The sequence below is a fragment of the Canis lupus genome, chromosome 34, assembly GCF_003254725.2.
Source record: "Canis lupus dingo isolate Sandy chromosome 34, ASM325472v2, whole genome shotgun sequence".
NCBI classification, from domain to species: Eukaryota; Metazoa; Chordata; class Mammalia; order Carnivora; family Canidae; genus Canis; species Canis lupus.
Window position 1 is genome coordinate 16,879,496 of NC_064276.1, and position 14,730 is coordinate 16,894,225.

Below are 14,730 nucleotides of genomic sequence, written 5' to 3' on the forward strand. Positions count from 1 at the left end.
ATTTTCTTTTTTAATTTAAGTTTTGAAAGTGGACTCTTTTATCAGCTTATTTTGTGCTTATTTTGTCAAGTATCTTATCCTTTCCACTGTAAGCTCTTTGAGGGCACAGATCATTATCCTATTCCGTTATATTCCCAGTGCCCAGCAGTTCCTGCACATGGGGCTGGCACACAGCAAGCATCTGATAAAAGTTACTAAATAAACACATGGATAAATCAATTGTCAAAAGGTAACTGGCTCTATAATTTAAAAACAACTTGTCCTTAAAAAAAAAAAAAAATTCATCGAATTCAGAGATTTCAAATTTGAGCATGTATCAGAATACCTGCAGGGCTGTTGAAACAGATGGCTGGGCCCTGGCCCTAGATTTTCTGATTCAGTAGCTGTGGGGTGAGGCCTAAGAACGCATTGCTAAACCACTTCCCAACAAAACTGTTGCTGCTGGTCTACTATGGATCTGGGGACTAAGATCTGACAACAAGTGAACGAATGAAACCATTCACCAAATCTGGTTTGAAGGATTTCATTGAAATCAGCTGAAAAAAGTGCCAGCCCCCAGAGACCTTCAGGGCACGTCATGGGAAAGAAGTGTCCAGCCAAAGAACACAAACCAGTGTTAAAGACGCACCTCTGCAAACTGTTCCAGGGCAGAAAGCCAAAGGAAGATAGACTTTTGCTAAGGCCTTTTCCTTTCTAATTGAAGAGGGCTCTTCTAAAGACTGTATATGGGTAAGGAGGCTGGCTGACAGAACCAAGTTCAGAGAAGAACAAGCACATACTTGACTTATGGTTTTTAAAATGAATAGTGTAGAAAACATTAACTCCGAAGCAACAATGGGATGTTGTTTAAAACCCGCATGACATATGGAGCGCCTGGGTGGCTTAGTCAGGCAAGCATCTGACTCCTGATTTCAGCTCAGGTCATGATCTCAGGGTTGTGAGATCAAGCCCAGCACTGAGCTCTGCAACGAGTGTGGATCTGCTTAAGATTCTCTCTCTCCCACTCCCTCTGTCCCTTCTCACACCCTTTTGTGTGTGTGCATGTTTGTGCACTCTCTCTTAAAAAAAAAAAAAGATTAAAAAAATCCACATGACATATGAAATATTTGGGGCAGCCCAGGTGGCTCAGCGGTTTAGTGCTGCCTTCAACCCAGAGCGTGATCCTGGAGACCCGGGATTGAGTCCCATGTCAGGCTCCCTGCATGGAGCCTGCTTCTCCCTCTGCCTGTGTCTCTGCCTCTCTCTCTCTCTCTCTCTCTCTGTCTCTCATGAATAATTTTTTAAAATCTTAAAAAAAAGAAAAAATGTATATGCTTCAAACAAGTAGCGTTGATAACCCTGCCCTAAGGATCAAATGCTTTCCGATATAAAGTCCCAATGAAAGCAAAACACCCTGTGTAGGCACTCCCACACTTAAGATACATTACTAAGGGGTGGCTCTGGCACAGGCCTGCCACCTATCTTCCTCTCTGCTAAACACATTGTCCATCAGGGGCAGAAGGTCTGTACCTCAGTCAGGTCACTGTTGGGAAGAATGGCCAGGTCAGGCCTCAGGCAGCAGCTGTTCAGCACAGAGTTGTATCTGAAGGACATAAAGAGACTTAGCATCAGGGTCATGGTTGGAGGAGAGCGTGCTGACTTGGGCTGCCTTGCGTCTCACACGGCCAAGACGGAAAGCATGACAGAAACCAAACATTCCTTGCCTTTCTTCATCAAATTCCTTCCCAAAGAGGATGTTGTCTCTCAGAGTGGCATTGAGGATCCAGGCCTGCTGGGCCACATAAGCGAAGGTTCCACTGACTGCAATGCTGCCCTCTAGAAGTGTCATCTAGGGAGACAGACACCATCCAATGGCATCATGATGCAAAACCACCACCCTAAGCCAACAGAACCCCCCACAATTCCACAATGGAGTTCAACATTTGGGTAATTTCCTTGGATGCTCTTTGGACCCGAATCCAGACCTTGCCTTCATTCCACAGAGAGCTACAGCAGCAAAGAAAATAAAAGTACTCCTTGCTAAAGTGTGATACAAACCCAGCATAATCTATGACTTGAATGAACAAACAATTCATTCAGCAACCCATAAGCTACTCTATATCCTTTCTTCCTAATTGCAAACTATTTTAACTGAGGGAAGCACTAGAGCGGAAGGCCCTTTCAGAAGGCCCCTGGGGAGGATGCTGCAAGGATTTAGAGCTAGTTCCTGCCTCAATTCATCTATAGAATTAATTAATCCAGGCTGTTGGCTAAACCAGCTGCTTCTGCAAAATGAGGACCAAAGGGGAAAAAAAATCGTTAGACATCAACTAGTATTATGGAGTATCCATATAATGAGGATGGACCCTCTGGTTCAACATGAAGAGACTGCATGATGAGCCGTGTGCTTTGAGTTGTGTTTTCAGCCACAGTGATTGATATTATTTATCCATTTTATCCTGTCGGGGTTCCTTTTGGGACAGACAGTAGATATCTGTCTTGGATAAGGGATGTTACAGCTTGAAACAAAGTTTTGTTACCCATCCTGCACATCCAAGCTTGCCCTCTCAAACACTGTTAACACACAGTGTACGTACATGGGTGCACCCACCACACATCATAACAGCGGTACCAACTGCCCACAAACTGGTAAGTGCCCTGCTTTGCACCCAAAGTGCTCAGAAACCCATGGAGGGTCTACTGCAGAAACTCAACTCCTCTGGCTGTAGCAGCAGGAACACCCACACTGCAGACTGCCAACACAGAATTAAACTCCTAAGAAGTGAGGCCAACCAGCATTACCAGCCTCCCTGTCAGAGAGATCGCTGTCAGGATTTGATCTAGAAGCAAAGCCCCACTCATTTTCAACCTAACCATCACCCACTCAATATCACTTCCCCGTTCATTTCCCCTGTGTCTCTTATCATTGACCCTTAAATCTGACGCCGAAATTATCAGAACACCTAGGAGGTTTTGGCTGTTTCCAAAGCCCAACCAATGAAGAGTCTCATGAAGCAGTGGGGTGGGGGCGCTATCACTCCAGATGATTTGAATCCAGCTTTCCTCAGACCACACTGGGTATCACTGCTCTGGAGGAGAGCCACACTCTACCAACTGTGACAGTGACACTGAACAAGACAAAATATTCCATAACCAGGACACCACAAAACAATCTTCCGCAACTCCCTCTTGCATGTGTTTAATTTCCTCAATATGGATAAATAATTCATTGGACCTTATCCGCAGGCAGATAAGAATAAGTTCAAGTTTATCTGCATCTTGATCATCTAAGCCAAGCTAGTTTAATTCAAGATTAAAAGCAGGTGGAGGGATCCCTGGGTGGCGCAGCGGTTTGGCGCCTGCCTTTGGCCCAGGGCGCGATCCTGGAGACCCGGGATCGAGTCCCATGTCGGGCTCCCTGTGCATGGAGCCTGCTTCTCCCTCTGCCTGTGTCTCTGCCTCTCTCTCTCTCTCTCTCACTGTGTGCCTATCATAAATTTAAAAAAATAAAAATAAGAAAAAAAATAAAAGCAGGTGGAAGTACCTTGTTCCTTTTCCCTATTATTTGGTTTGAAAACATAGGAAGACACACATTTGTCTTAGCTGGATGACCCTTGCACCTGCCCCACTCTAAATGCTGACAGCCCTCTGCCGGCCCCTCTGCAAACCATTCACATTTTGCCTTGTGCTATGCTTGTATGTCTAGAAGCCATAGCTCCCAAGCTAGTCCATCAGCTCCCAAGGGCATAATTCTTTTAATGGTTAGGTTGAAAACAGAGTGGTGCTTTGCTTCTAGATCAAATCCTGACAGTGATCTCTCTGACAGAGAGGCTGGTAATGCTGGTCAGTCAGTTCTTGGGAGTTTAGTTCTGTGTTGGCAGTCTGCCTCTCATCTCTGACATTTCCCAACACGCTGTCTGGCATACATGCGGCACTCAATAAATACATGCTGAATAAAAGAAGGCAGGAGGAGTAGATGGCTCCAGCTATGTATCAATCATTCCTTAGGTATCCACTGAACCCACTCCCAGATGCGATGCTGCTAAGGGATGGGAATGTGGTTGGGGGGCAGGGGGCATAACACAGACCAAGGGTTCATTTTGTTTCTACCTTTCCTGACTCCCTTCGGGAAGTAAATTCATTCTTCCCAAGACTCTTGTTAAACAGATTACAGAGAAAGAAGCAGAAAAGGCCAAGGACAAAACAAAAATATTACCTGGCCTAAAATGGCTGAAATGAGAGAGGTTTTTCCACTTCCCACACTGCCACAGATTCCAACCAGTTTACCCTGGACAAAGCACATAGAGAAAGGAAGGTCATTAAAGGGCCACTGACCACTCATCTCTAGGTACTGCTACTTCTTCGAGGAAAAACACATTAATGACAGTCCATCTAGAGGGGAACTATCCTCCTGATGACCCTGCAAGTCACTTACCTGTCAGCCACCTACTTCACAGGGTTTTTGTGGGGATACATAGGAGAAAATATCTGTATAACATGTAACATGTTAAATGTTATATGTAAGCCATTTAGAGAACTTAAATATGCCACACACAGGAAGGTATCCCACATCACTTTTAGAGAGGCCCAGCCTCTTTCTTACTTTTTTGGCAACCCATGGTTTTTTTGATTCTTTATTTTTGTTGTTTTTAGAAATGGGGGCAAGGCTCTTGAAAATTACTGCTTTGCATTTGATTTTATAGGATTTTTTTCTCTAGGGCCTATGAATTATTTTCAATAAAAACTCTGTGCACCACTGTTTCCATTTTTCTACAAAAGATTTCCAAGAAGTCATCAATCTCACTTAAAAATTAAAAGTGAGGGGAAAGCCTGATTTCCCCCTGATTCAGTAATTAACTGAATCTCCCCAGGCAAAATAATGAGTTCTTAATAGGTGGTGTTGAAAGTTTTCAAGAATGGACAGGCAATTTCAAAAGGGCCACTCGTTAGGGCAGCTGGGTGGCTCAGTGGTTGAGCATCTGTCTTTGGCTCAGGTCATGATCCCAGGATCTTGGGATCGAGTCCCACATTGGGCTCCCCTCAGGGAGCCTGCTTCTGTCTCTGCCTATGTCTCTGCCTCTGTGTCTCTCATGAATGAATAAATAAATAAAATATTTTTTTAAGAAAAAGAGTATGAATTCTGGAGGCAGACAGGTCTTGATTTGAACCCCCAGCTCCAGGAGCACCTGCTAACTATGTGATCATGGTCTGGTGACTTACAGGGTTTCTCACTGGGCTAAAAGCAACTTCAGGGAAGGAGTGGTCTTTATAGACAAAGTACAGTGTCTTGGACAATATTGGACAAACGAAGTTTCTGACACGGTCCCAGAGTTTGAAAGATTACAGCCTTGTAGGAATGAGGAAACCAAGTCAAGGGTTCAATCTCTACTTAAATCAGTTAGGTTTTATAGATCTCTACTTAAATCAGTTAGGTTTTACAGAGAGAAAACTCTGTTCTCATGACTCGGTGGTGACTAATAGAGATAACAACAATGAAGTGCCCCGGGCCCAGAGGATCTCATGCAAACATTAACTTCCCTTCCCCTCCCTGAAGAGGGGGGGCTGGAAGAAGTAAGGGTACCCCTCTCCAAATAGCTAAAGGTCTATCATGTGAATGTGGGCTCTAAAGGGTAGCATGAGAATCAAAAGAAAGAAGAGTACATTTCAAAAAAAAAACAAAAAAAAAAAAAAAAAGAAGAGTACATTTCAGCTGAATATAAGGGATAATCCTCTAAGAGGGCTGATTATAAATGTAATAGAGCTGCCTCAATAATCAAGAAAACTCTTATTAAATAAGAAGCCTGTTGTTAGAAGTTAACACTACACTAGTGGTTTCAGGTGCTCTCACTAAGGACCATCGCCCGCTTTTGTTTACAGCTTTCAAGAGCTGGGAGCTTTGTTGTTCTCTCTCCAGTTTGGCTCTGGGTCCATGTAACATACCTCAGCTGATATTGATATACGCTGCATTGAAACCCACCACTCCCTAGCTCAGTTATGTAGGTAAACATGTCTCATCACCACTCTTGGTCCAAGATATGCTTCTCCTGGATTCACTGTTCTCCTACCTTGTTTCCCTCCATACTCTTCTGAAGCCAGGAGCTAGAATGTTTCTCTTCATATGTAAGTCAGATCTTATTCTTTTTTTTAAGATTTTATTTATTTATTCATGAAAGACACAGAGAGAGGTGGAGACACAGGCAGAGGGAGAAGCAGGCTCCTTATGGGGAACCCGATGTGGGACTCAATCCTAGGACCCCAGGATCATGACCTGAGCCGAAGGCAGATGCTCAACCACTGAGCCACCTAGGCGTCCCAGATCTTATTATTCTTCTCCAAACCTTGCAATGGCTTCTCTTCCCACTCAGAGTAAAGGCAAAGTCACTACGGGAGGCTCTGGCACCCCAACTGCCTCTCTGCCCCCAGCATCTGCTATTCTGTCCCGTGCTCACTCTGCTCTGGAAGAGGCACACTGCAGACTTCAGGGCCTCTGTGCTTCTGTTCCTTCTGCCTAGAATGATCTTCCCAGATATCCATATGGCTCTCTCCTTCACCTCGTGGCTTTTGCTCAAATATCACTTTTTAAATGAGGCTGCCCTCAGGCAGCCTGTTTAAATTGCAACCACACCTGCTGCGGGTCCCAGCACTCCATCGTCCTCAGAACTCTATCATCCTCACAGCCCTTATCACCATCTGACATACCATATATTGTGCTTGTTTACTATCTGCCTTTGCCCACTAAATCATAAGCTACAGGAGCACAGAGAGTTTTGTCTAGTTGGTTTTCTGCGGCTCTAGCCCCAGACCCACAACGGGGCCTAACATAAAGCTGGCATTCCAAAAACAGTCAATGAACAAATAGATATACATCTCGGACCTTCTGAATGGTGCAGCTGGTTCCCTGTCACAGACTATCTGCAAAGGCCTGACCTGGAGTCTGTTGTTGTCACTCTGCACAGAAGCCCCTCTGAGAGACGCTAGTCCTCTGCTACCCGGGCTGTGACATCATTCATCATAATGATCCTTCATTATTGCCAATTGTTAAAAATAATTACAGAACCAATACATTGTACACTAATACATTGTGTACTAATGTACACATGTAATGTAATGTACACTAATACATTGGCTATTAATTATGCTTCAATAAAAATATATAAATAATCACATAGATTTGTCCATAACAGCATGGAGAGTTCTTATATGGACCAGAGTCTATGCTATGCACAGCCTAGTGGTAATGAGAAGCTCACCCAGAGTTATAATAACCAGAAATAATTATTAGAACTTATAGGCAACTGTAACAACTAGAATCTATTCAGGGCAAAGTCTTAGAAAATCTACTTGAATGCTTCATTTCCTTGCTTGTAAAATGAGCATCTCATGAGATCAGTTGGTATTAAGTTCTCCTATTAGATGCCTAAATATTCCTTTGTAGAGTTGGAGCTGGCCAGATTTGCTCTTTAGTTCAAAACCAGTCCCAGCCACAAGGTACTCAGGTGTAAGGAAAGCAGCCACCGGCTCTTGCGGAGGAGATGCCCTCAGATACCTGCAGACAGATGGGTTGCACGTGGGGTATGGGGAGGCACAGGGCTTACCTCCTCAATTTCCAGGTCGATGTTGTACAATGTCCTCTGCAGGCGGAGGTTCCCCAGGTGAATGTGCTTGCCCTCATCCTCCTCGGGACTGGGCCGCTCGTCACTGTCCAGGAGGAGATGGCCTTTCTGTTCTGCCAGCACTGCCTGCTGCTCAGCACGCTGCAGCTGTCTCACCTTCTCTTTCTTGCCCCTGGCAGCCCTCTTGTCTTTTTTCGTTTTGGGGGTCAGCTTGGGTGAGTTCTGGATACTGGAGTGGGAGGAGTCCCATGCCAAGGTGGCATTTTTCACCTCTATCTTGATGTGAGGGCTGGCTGGTTTTTTCTTTATCATGTGAACCTCTTCCATCAGAAACAAACTCTGATAGGAGTTGTGAGAGAGGTGCAAAGATGAGACACTGGATCAAGACCAGGGGGACAAGCCTAGGGCGCACACTCACGTGGCAAAACACATCAGGCTATACAGTGGAAGGAAGCTGAAGGGCAAAAGGTAGCTCATTAGTGTAGCCTAGTCTTGGGCCCGGCAAGAGGTCATGGGGGTGTGGGGACACCCTCAGGAAGGACAGGGGCCTGCTCAGTGGCTCAACTCTCTATGCTACCAATCACATCCTAATCTGCCTTTTCCTTTCTACCAATCTACTGTGGTCAAAGTGCACTTAACTAACCCGTATATGCAGCCCTTTGTTCTCACCCATGACTTGCTGAAAAGCAGGTAGTAAAATGCAAGCAGAAAAACCAAAAGGCATGTTGCTCTCCTAGACGGGCCCTCAGCACACCATTTCCCTTCCAGAACACTCCTGCAGAACCTCAAAGTCTGTACACATCCCTTACCAACAACGTGACATGTGTGTATGGGGAGAAGCAAGCTGAGATGTGGTAACCAGACCTAGCTTGCTTGGGTTAGAAGGGAGTACCAAAGGTTTTATCACCAGCAGAGTGCCTCTTTTTTTGCCAAGTTCTCATGTCTTCAAAGTTCTGCTTTGGAACTTGTGAGGATTCAAACACCCAAAGGAATGGACTTGGGAGGAAGTGAAGGATCTCTCTCTCTCAGAAACATCCTTGGGGAGACAACAAGACTTTCCATCCACTCATTCTCAGAGTCCCTTTGAGTTATGTTAGGGAATAAAAGTGGAACGATTGAAAAGCTAAGTATTTCTGAAATTAGATTTGAAGCACTGACCATAATAAACCTAATTATTTGTGCTCATGATCTTGAACCCAGTTCCAACAGCTCTCTAAACTGCAAATCTCCATAGAATGCTATCCCAGTTGGATTCCCAATATGATTTTTAAAAATTTTTAATAAAAAATATTTTAAACATTAGACTTTAGATAAAAGGTGACTTTCAGGGTCAAGACTCTGCTTATTTACTGAGAACCCTCAACTATTTTAAAGTTTGAAGGTGTTATTAAATGTAACATATAATCTCCTTCCCCTAGAGTAAGCCCTTTCTCCTACATCCTAAACTTCAAGCTTTGATTGCCACATTCCTAATCTCCAATCTTCCCAGAAGTGTCATGGTTCTAAATACCCTCGATAACCTTCACTCTTCATCAAACTTAGGTTTAATTTTCCAAAACAACTGTTGCTTTCACTCATTCAGAGCCTTCTGGAGAGACTGAGCTAAGAATAACCTGCCAAATATTTTGACCACCTTCACAGAGTAAAACCATACGCTGATAGAATTCTCATCATTTGTCTTCTACAAGGAGTTATTAAAGGGATCCTTCAGGCCTCAATGGACTATGAAAAAAACAAGCCAGTGCTCTACTTTGCACAGCTCCTTCTCCACATTTCCTTCCCATGGGCTCCTTGCAGCTTGACTTCCTCTTGAGACATGCAGAGGCATACAAGGGCCTAACAGCACTTGAATTTATATCTACCTGGACTGGACTCTGCCAGGACAACAGAATCTTAGATGTCCATAAACCATAAACCTCAATTTTACTATAGAATACCGACTATCAAAACACAACCCTCATTCACTCAGAGTGTATCTGTTGAGCAGAAAAGAGGACAGAAAGTTGCAGATAAAATACAGGACATCTAGTTACATTCTGATTCTAGAGAAACAATGAATAATTTGGTAGTGTAAGTATGTCCCATGCAGTTATTAACTAACTGGGTGTCCTACCTGTCCTACCTTTTTATTTGCTAAAAATGAGCAACCCTATACTGACAACAATCTTAACAGAAAAGTCTCAAGGTGGCTTCTTACTGTCTTTCTACATGTTATCATCCTCCTGATAGAAGGCGGAGAAAGAAGGGGAAGGGGAGAGAGAGAAAAGAAGAGAGAGAAGAGAGGCAGGAGGAGTCTGCCAAGAAGAATAAGACAGAATGGAACTGAAGTCTCAAGGGGCATATAATACAGCTATGGGTGATTTTGCTTCTATTATTAACTCTGAAGTTTCCTGGATAGAGGAAGGAGCAGTGGTGTGAAAAGCCACCTGCTAATGCAAGTCCTCATTAGTAAATGAAGAGAAGCCTGTCCTTGAGAAACAGGGAAAACAAACCTATACTATAAACCCTTATTCTTTCATCCAAAATATTACCAAATCCCTTCATTAACAAGGACAGGGGGACAAACTTATGGTCAAAACATATGCTTTCTTTCATGACTAGGTATTGTAGGTTTAGCAAAATAAAGCTCTGATTACAATTAGACCATTTCTTTTATATGGCTCTGGCTCTTAGCCTTCTAGCAGCCAGCCTGGAGTGAGAGAGGGCACAGGGCTGGGGGATGCATTATTGAGGACTGGCTTTCTTGCCCAAACAAAATTCATCTTGTTAACTATAAATAAATAGCGTATAAACAAATCTTGGAAAGCTATTCTCCGTTCTTCATATTCTCCATTATTCTCAATTGTTTTCTCCTGGAACATGTAAGGTGAGGATGTTAATGCCTCAGACACCTGAGCCTCAAAAGCCTTCAAGTGACCAACGTTGCTTTTGCATTGTTCTCACTAGTTAAGAAGGCTTGGCAGGAGTGTAGGAGCTACTCCCTATAGGGGCATTGTCACAGAATTCTAGCCCATACAGGTGCTGCTCCTTTTTAAAAAGTATTAACCACTTTCAAATATCCTCCCACCCTCCAGAATCTATATCTCTCTTATATCATCTATTTGTATTGTTCTGAAGGCATAAAGAACACAGTTGAAGTGTGATCAACTAACCACCTCTAGAAAAGACCTGATACTTTCCTAGCTGCACTTGCGACATGATCTCATTGTATGACTATTCCCAGGTCACTGCATTTCCTGCATCATGAGCAGCAATTACAGGGAAGGAAAAAGAAAGTATCGTAAACGGCTTAGCATCCTGACCAATCAAAATGATGACAGCATTTTGGTAGAGGTTGACAACAGATCAAGGTGAGGAAAAGCTGACAGTCACCTAACAGTTCTGTTCTTCAGGGTTTGAATTACTGAAAGTCCCAGGAAGTTAGGACATGTACCCATGTCAGGCCCAAGAAGGGCCTGCCTCTGAAGGGGAACACAAATCCTGGGAGCACAGAATTGATGGGCTGTCCACAAAAGGTAAAACTTCACATTCACTTGAAAAGTTAACTAGCCCCCTCCCTTAATTCACTCTCCTCCACTGCTCCCTTTCTTACCAACTTGACTGAAGGCTAAAAGTGAACAAAAACCAAGTTTGGCCAGCCTTGTGTGGCCCATTGGAATAAAGGCAGCAGTTAGTTTTGCCAAGGATGGCTCCTGCCACGAAGGAGGGGAAGGGAGCCACTTACCTTAAATCTGTCAACAGCAACTGATGCTTCCGAGAGGGATTTTACAGAGAATGGTGTTACTTTCAAAGCAAAAGTCATGGAATTGAAGACAGTCACCACTGTGAAAGCCTGAAAGTAGGAAAAGAAAAGAAACTAAACTGGATTAGAGTCTGCAACAAAAATAACAAAACATCATCAATTTTCTTTCAGATTTAAGGAAGGCTGCAACTTTATGTCAAAGTTGGTATGAGTCACATATGCTTTTTTTTTTTTAAGATTTATTTATTTATAGGGAGGAGAGGCAGAGAGAGAGGGAAAGAGAATCCCAAGCAGACTCCCCACTGAGTGCGAACTCAGTGCAGGGCTTGATCTTGACACTGAATCATGACCTGAGCTCAAATCAGTAGTCGGATGCTTAACTGACTGAGCCACCCAGGCACTCCACATACACTTTTTTTTTTTTTTTTAAAGGTACAGCTTTTATGAGACCTTCAGTTAAAATTCTAGTAAATCTGGGACACCTGAGTGGCTCAGTGGTGGAGCATCCACCTTTGGCTCAGGGCGTGATCCCGGGATCCCAGGATCAAGTCCCACATCCGGTTCTCTGCAGGCAGCCTACTTCTTCCTCTGCCTGTGTCTCTGCCTCTCTCTGTGTGTCTCTCATGAATAAGTAAATAAAATCTTAAAAAAAAAAAAAATTCAGTAAATCTGAACCAAAGGATGGTCTGAATTTTCAGAATTAAATCCAAAGTTGGGTTAACTTAAAACAACCCATATGTTATTTATATTTAGGGCTGAATCTCCACTCTTCTACTTCTTGGCTTAATCCCATGAAAGAAAAATAATATTACTGGTAGCACCTCCAAATCCAGAAACAAGAGGACCAGAGCATCTCTATGTGCGGTATTTCTAAAATCTTCCCGAACCCTGAGAATCCACTGACCTGTGCTGCTGTGAGATCAAAGCCAAGGGTCATATGAACAGAGAAAGTCACCACACTGGCAATCACCATCACAATGGGAGCCACACCAACAGTGATGCTCTGAAAGTACCCAGCTTTTTCCAATATCCGACGTTCCTCCTCTCGGATTTCTAAGAATAAAAAGCAAGCCAATTGCTGAAAAGCAAGCCAATTTGAAAGCAACTCAAAAGAAACCATGGGACATTGGTCCTCTGTCACTAAAGAACACTCGGTAGGTCTTCAGGCACATAGGGTTTAAAACAACTCTTTAAAACCTGTGATGCAAAAGCTAGGTCAACATGACTACCAATTATTACTACTAATACCAGTACATAAGCCTGGGGTTTGAAATGGAATCAAGTCACAGAATGAACCTAACAGAAAGCAGTCCCTACTTATCAGTGCAATGATCATCCGCCTTACTCTGATTTTGCTTGCAAACATCTTCCATCTAGAAGGAATGAACACAGTAATTGTATCTGCAGTTGGCAGTTTCGTTTGCTTGCCTGGTTGTTGTGTATTTCTGGCCAGGTAATCACAGAAAAGACCATACCACGGTAATGGAGAATTAAAAAGAACTCAGGTTAAAAAAAAAAAACAAAAAAAAAAACTCGGGTTTATGACCGTGCCTACCATACATCAGTGCTGGGTAGAGGCTTTCACACAAAAAGCAGCGAGGATGATTGACAGAAGGTGAGTGAAATACAATTTTTGTAGGTAGAATGATTTTTCTGAAGTATTTGCAAAACTGAGATCCTTATTAACAGAGCAACCCTAGAGTATTAAAGACCATGTTGTAGGAAGTAGGACAATAGTGGCGAGTTTTGTATATGTGTTTTTTTAAGTTTTAAACATAAAAGCAATTCTTCTGAGCAGCTTTGCGCTCACCTTAAAGGTATTACCACTGCCCAAGAAGTTGGGAACTATCTTCAGAGCTAGCTCCTAAATCATATTTGAAAAAAATCTAACCCATTGTTTTCACATTTACCATATACCTTGCCTAAGTCCATAATGAGAAAGAATACTCTTTTCAAACTTACACAGGTAAAGATACCAAATTCAGGGGCTGAAGGATAAGTAGACTCTCAGAAAGAAAATTATAAAACCATAGAATAAGAGAGGCAGAAAGGACAGCTGCCTACAACATGCTTGGCAGATATCCAATTAACATCCATTGGTTCCATTCTACTGGCAATGAATTCACTACTTAACAAGGCTGCCTAAACCACTGCTGGACACCTCTCAGTGGCCACCTCCTACTGATGACCACTGATAAATAAAGTTTATGAACTGGACACAATGTTCCTGAAGGTTTAATCGACAAGCCAAGCAGTTAAAATAAAACAGCTTCCTTGATCTGAAGGCTGGATTTCTATTCAACGGAAAACTCCATTAACTGTTGCATCCACCACGTATTGAGTTTAGCTCACTATGAGGTGGTCAATTAACAGCCCATATCTTTTATACTTAAGTTTAAATGTAAATATGTCTTCTTTTTTCAGTTGTGAAGTGTCTTTAAATATACCCCTCTTAAATGTCATCTTTTTTAAGGCCCATCATTCTAACTTTTGTTGAGACCTTTTTGAATGTTCCAGTCTCTAATTACTCCTCCAATCATTGTGGCATTTACATATTAGACATGTTTATGTCTACGTTGAATTTACTGATAGGATAACCAGGATAGGCCTTGTTACTCAACATAAGTCTATTGTTCGAAGATAAAAATAAAAAACAAGCCAAAAGCCCCAGTGGCTGAGCAGCTGAGCTAGGCCGAGTCCAGCTGTTCTGACCCCTAGTGTGGCACTTCTTCCGCTCCTCCAGGATCTCACACTTCACTTACTACCTGTGATGCACATATACCTGTGGCAGGGAGGAAAGGGTGGAGCTCTCAGGAGCCACTTGATATTGTTTTCTATGATGTCTTCATGGCCAGGCTACAAAATTATGGGCAGGATGACAGTATAGATAGGGAGCTTTGAAACTGAATGTGTTGCTTATAACTAGTGTAGTTATCTTGGGAAAAATCACAATTTTCTGGTCTTAGTTTTCTCCTGTGTGAAATGAGATTATGAGTTCAAGTCTCTAATATCCCTTTCAATATAAAGATTACAAGATATTATAATAATATCTGTAAAATATTATGATCCTATGATATTAGGATTCCTAGCAGCTAACATGCTCAGGAAGCAAAGACATAAAGCTCTTCTACCACATGCACATATGAAATCTGTAAACTCACTTTGAACAATTTGAGAAAATGCTTTGACCCAGGCATACATTTTAATAAATTTAATATAAGTGAGAACTTCATTCATCTTCTGGACACGTTCATCTGTGGTAGTCACACATTTTCTCCTGAAATATGCAGTGATTCGTGACACAAACATCTGAAAGGAAAAGCGAGGTCATGCCAAGTCAGAGTTTATTCAAACTTAAGAACTGTCTAGTCTTTCTGGGAAATAAATTTGCTCAAG

At 42.7% G+C, this 14,730-nt stretch overlaps 1 protein-coding gene across 2 annotated transcripts in view; it reads right to left on the bottom strand.

Moving 5' to 3' along the window:
* The window catches only part of ABCC5 (ATP binding cassette subfamily C member 5), a 90,033-nt gene that overhangs the window by 37,740 nt on the left and 37,563 nt on the right, over positions 1-14,730 (bottom strand). For both annotated transcript variants that reach the window (XM_049105665.1, XM_025451594.3), the window contains exons 8-14: positions 14,496-14,643; positions 12,239-12,387; positions 11,317-11,424; positions 7,575-7,931; positions 4,196-4,267; positions 1,704-1,828; positions 1,510-1,582 (exon numbers count right to left, since the gene is read on the bottom strand). In XM_049105665.1, coding sequence (XP_048961622.1) covers positions 1,510-1,582; positions 1,704-1,828; positions 4,196-4,267; positions 7,575-7,931; positions 11,317-11,424; positions 12,239-12,387; positions 14,496-14,643 — 1,032 coding nt within the window. The remainder of the gene's footprint in view (positions 1-1,509; positions 1,583-1,703; positions 1,829-4,195; positions 4,268-7,574; positions 7,932-11,316; positions 11,425-12,238; positions 12,388-14,495; positions 14,644-14,730) is intronic.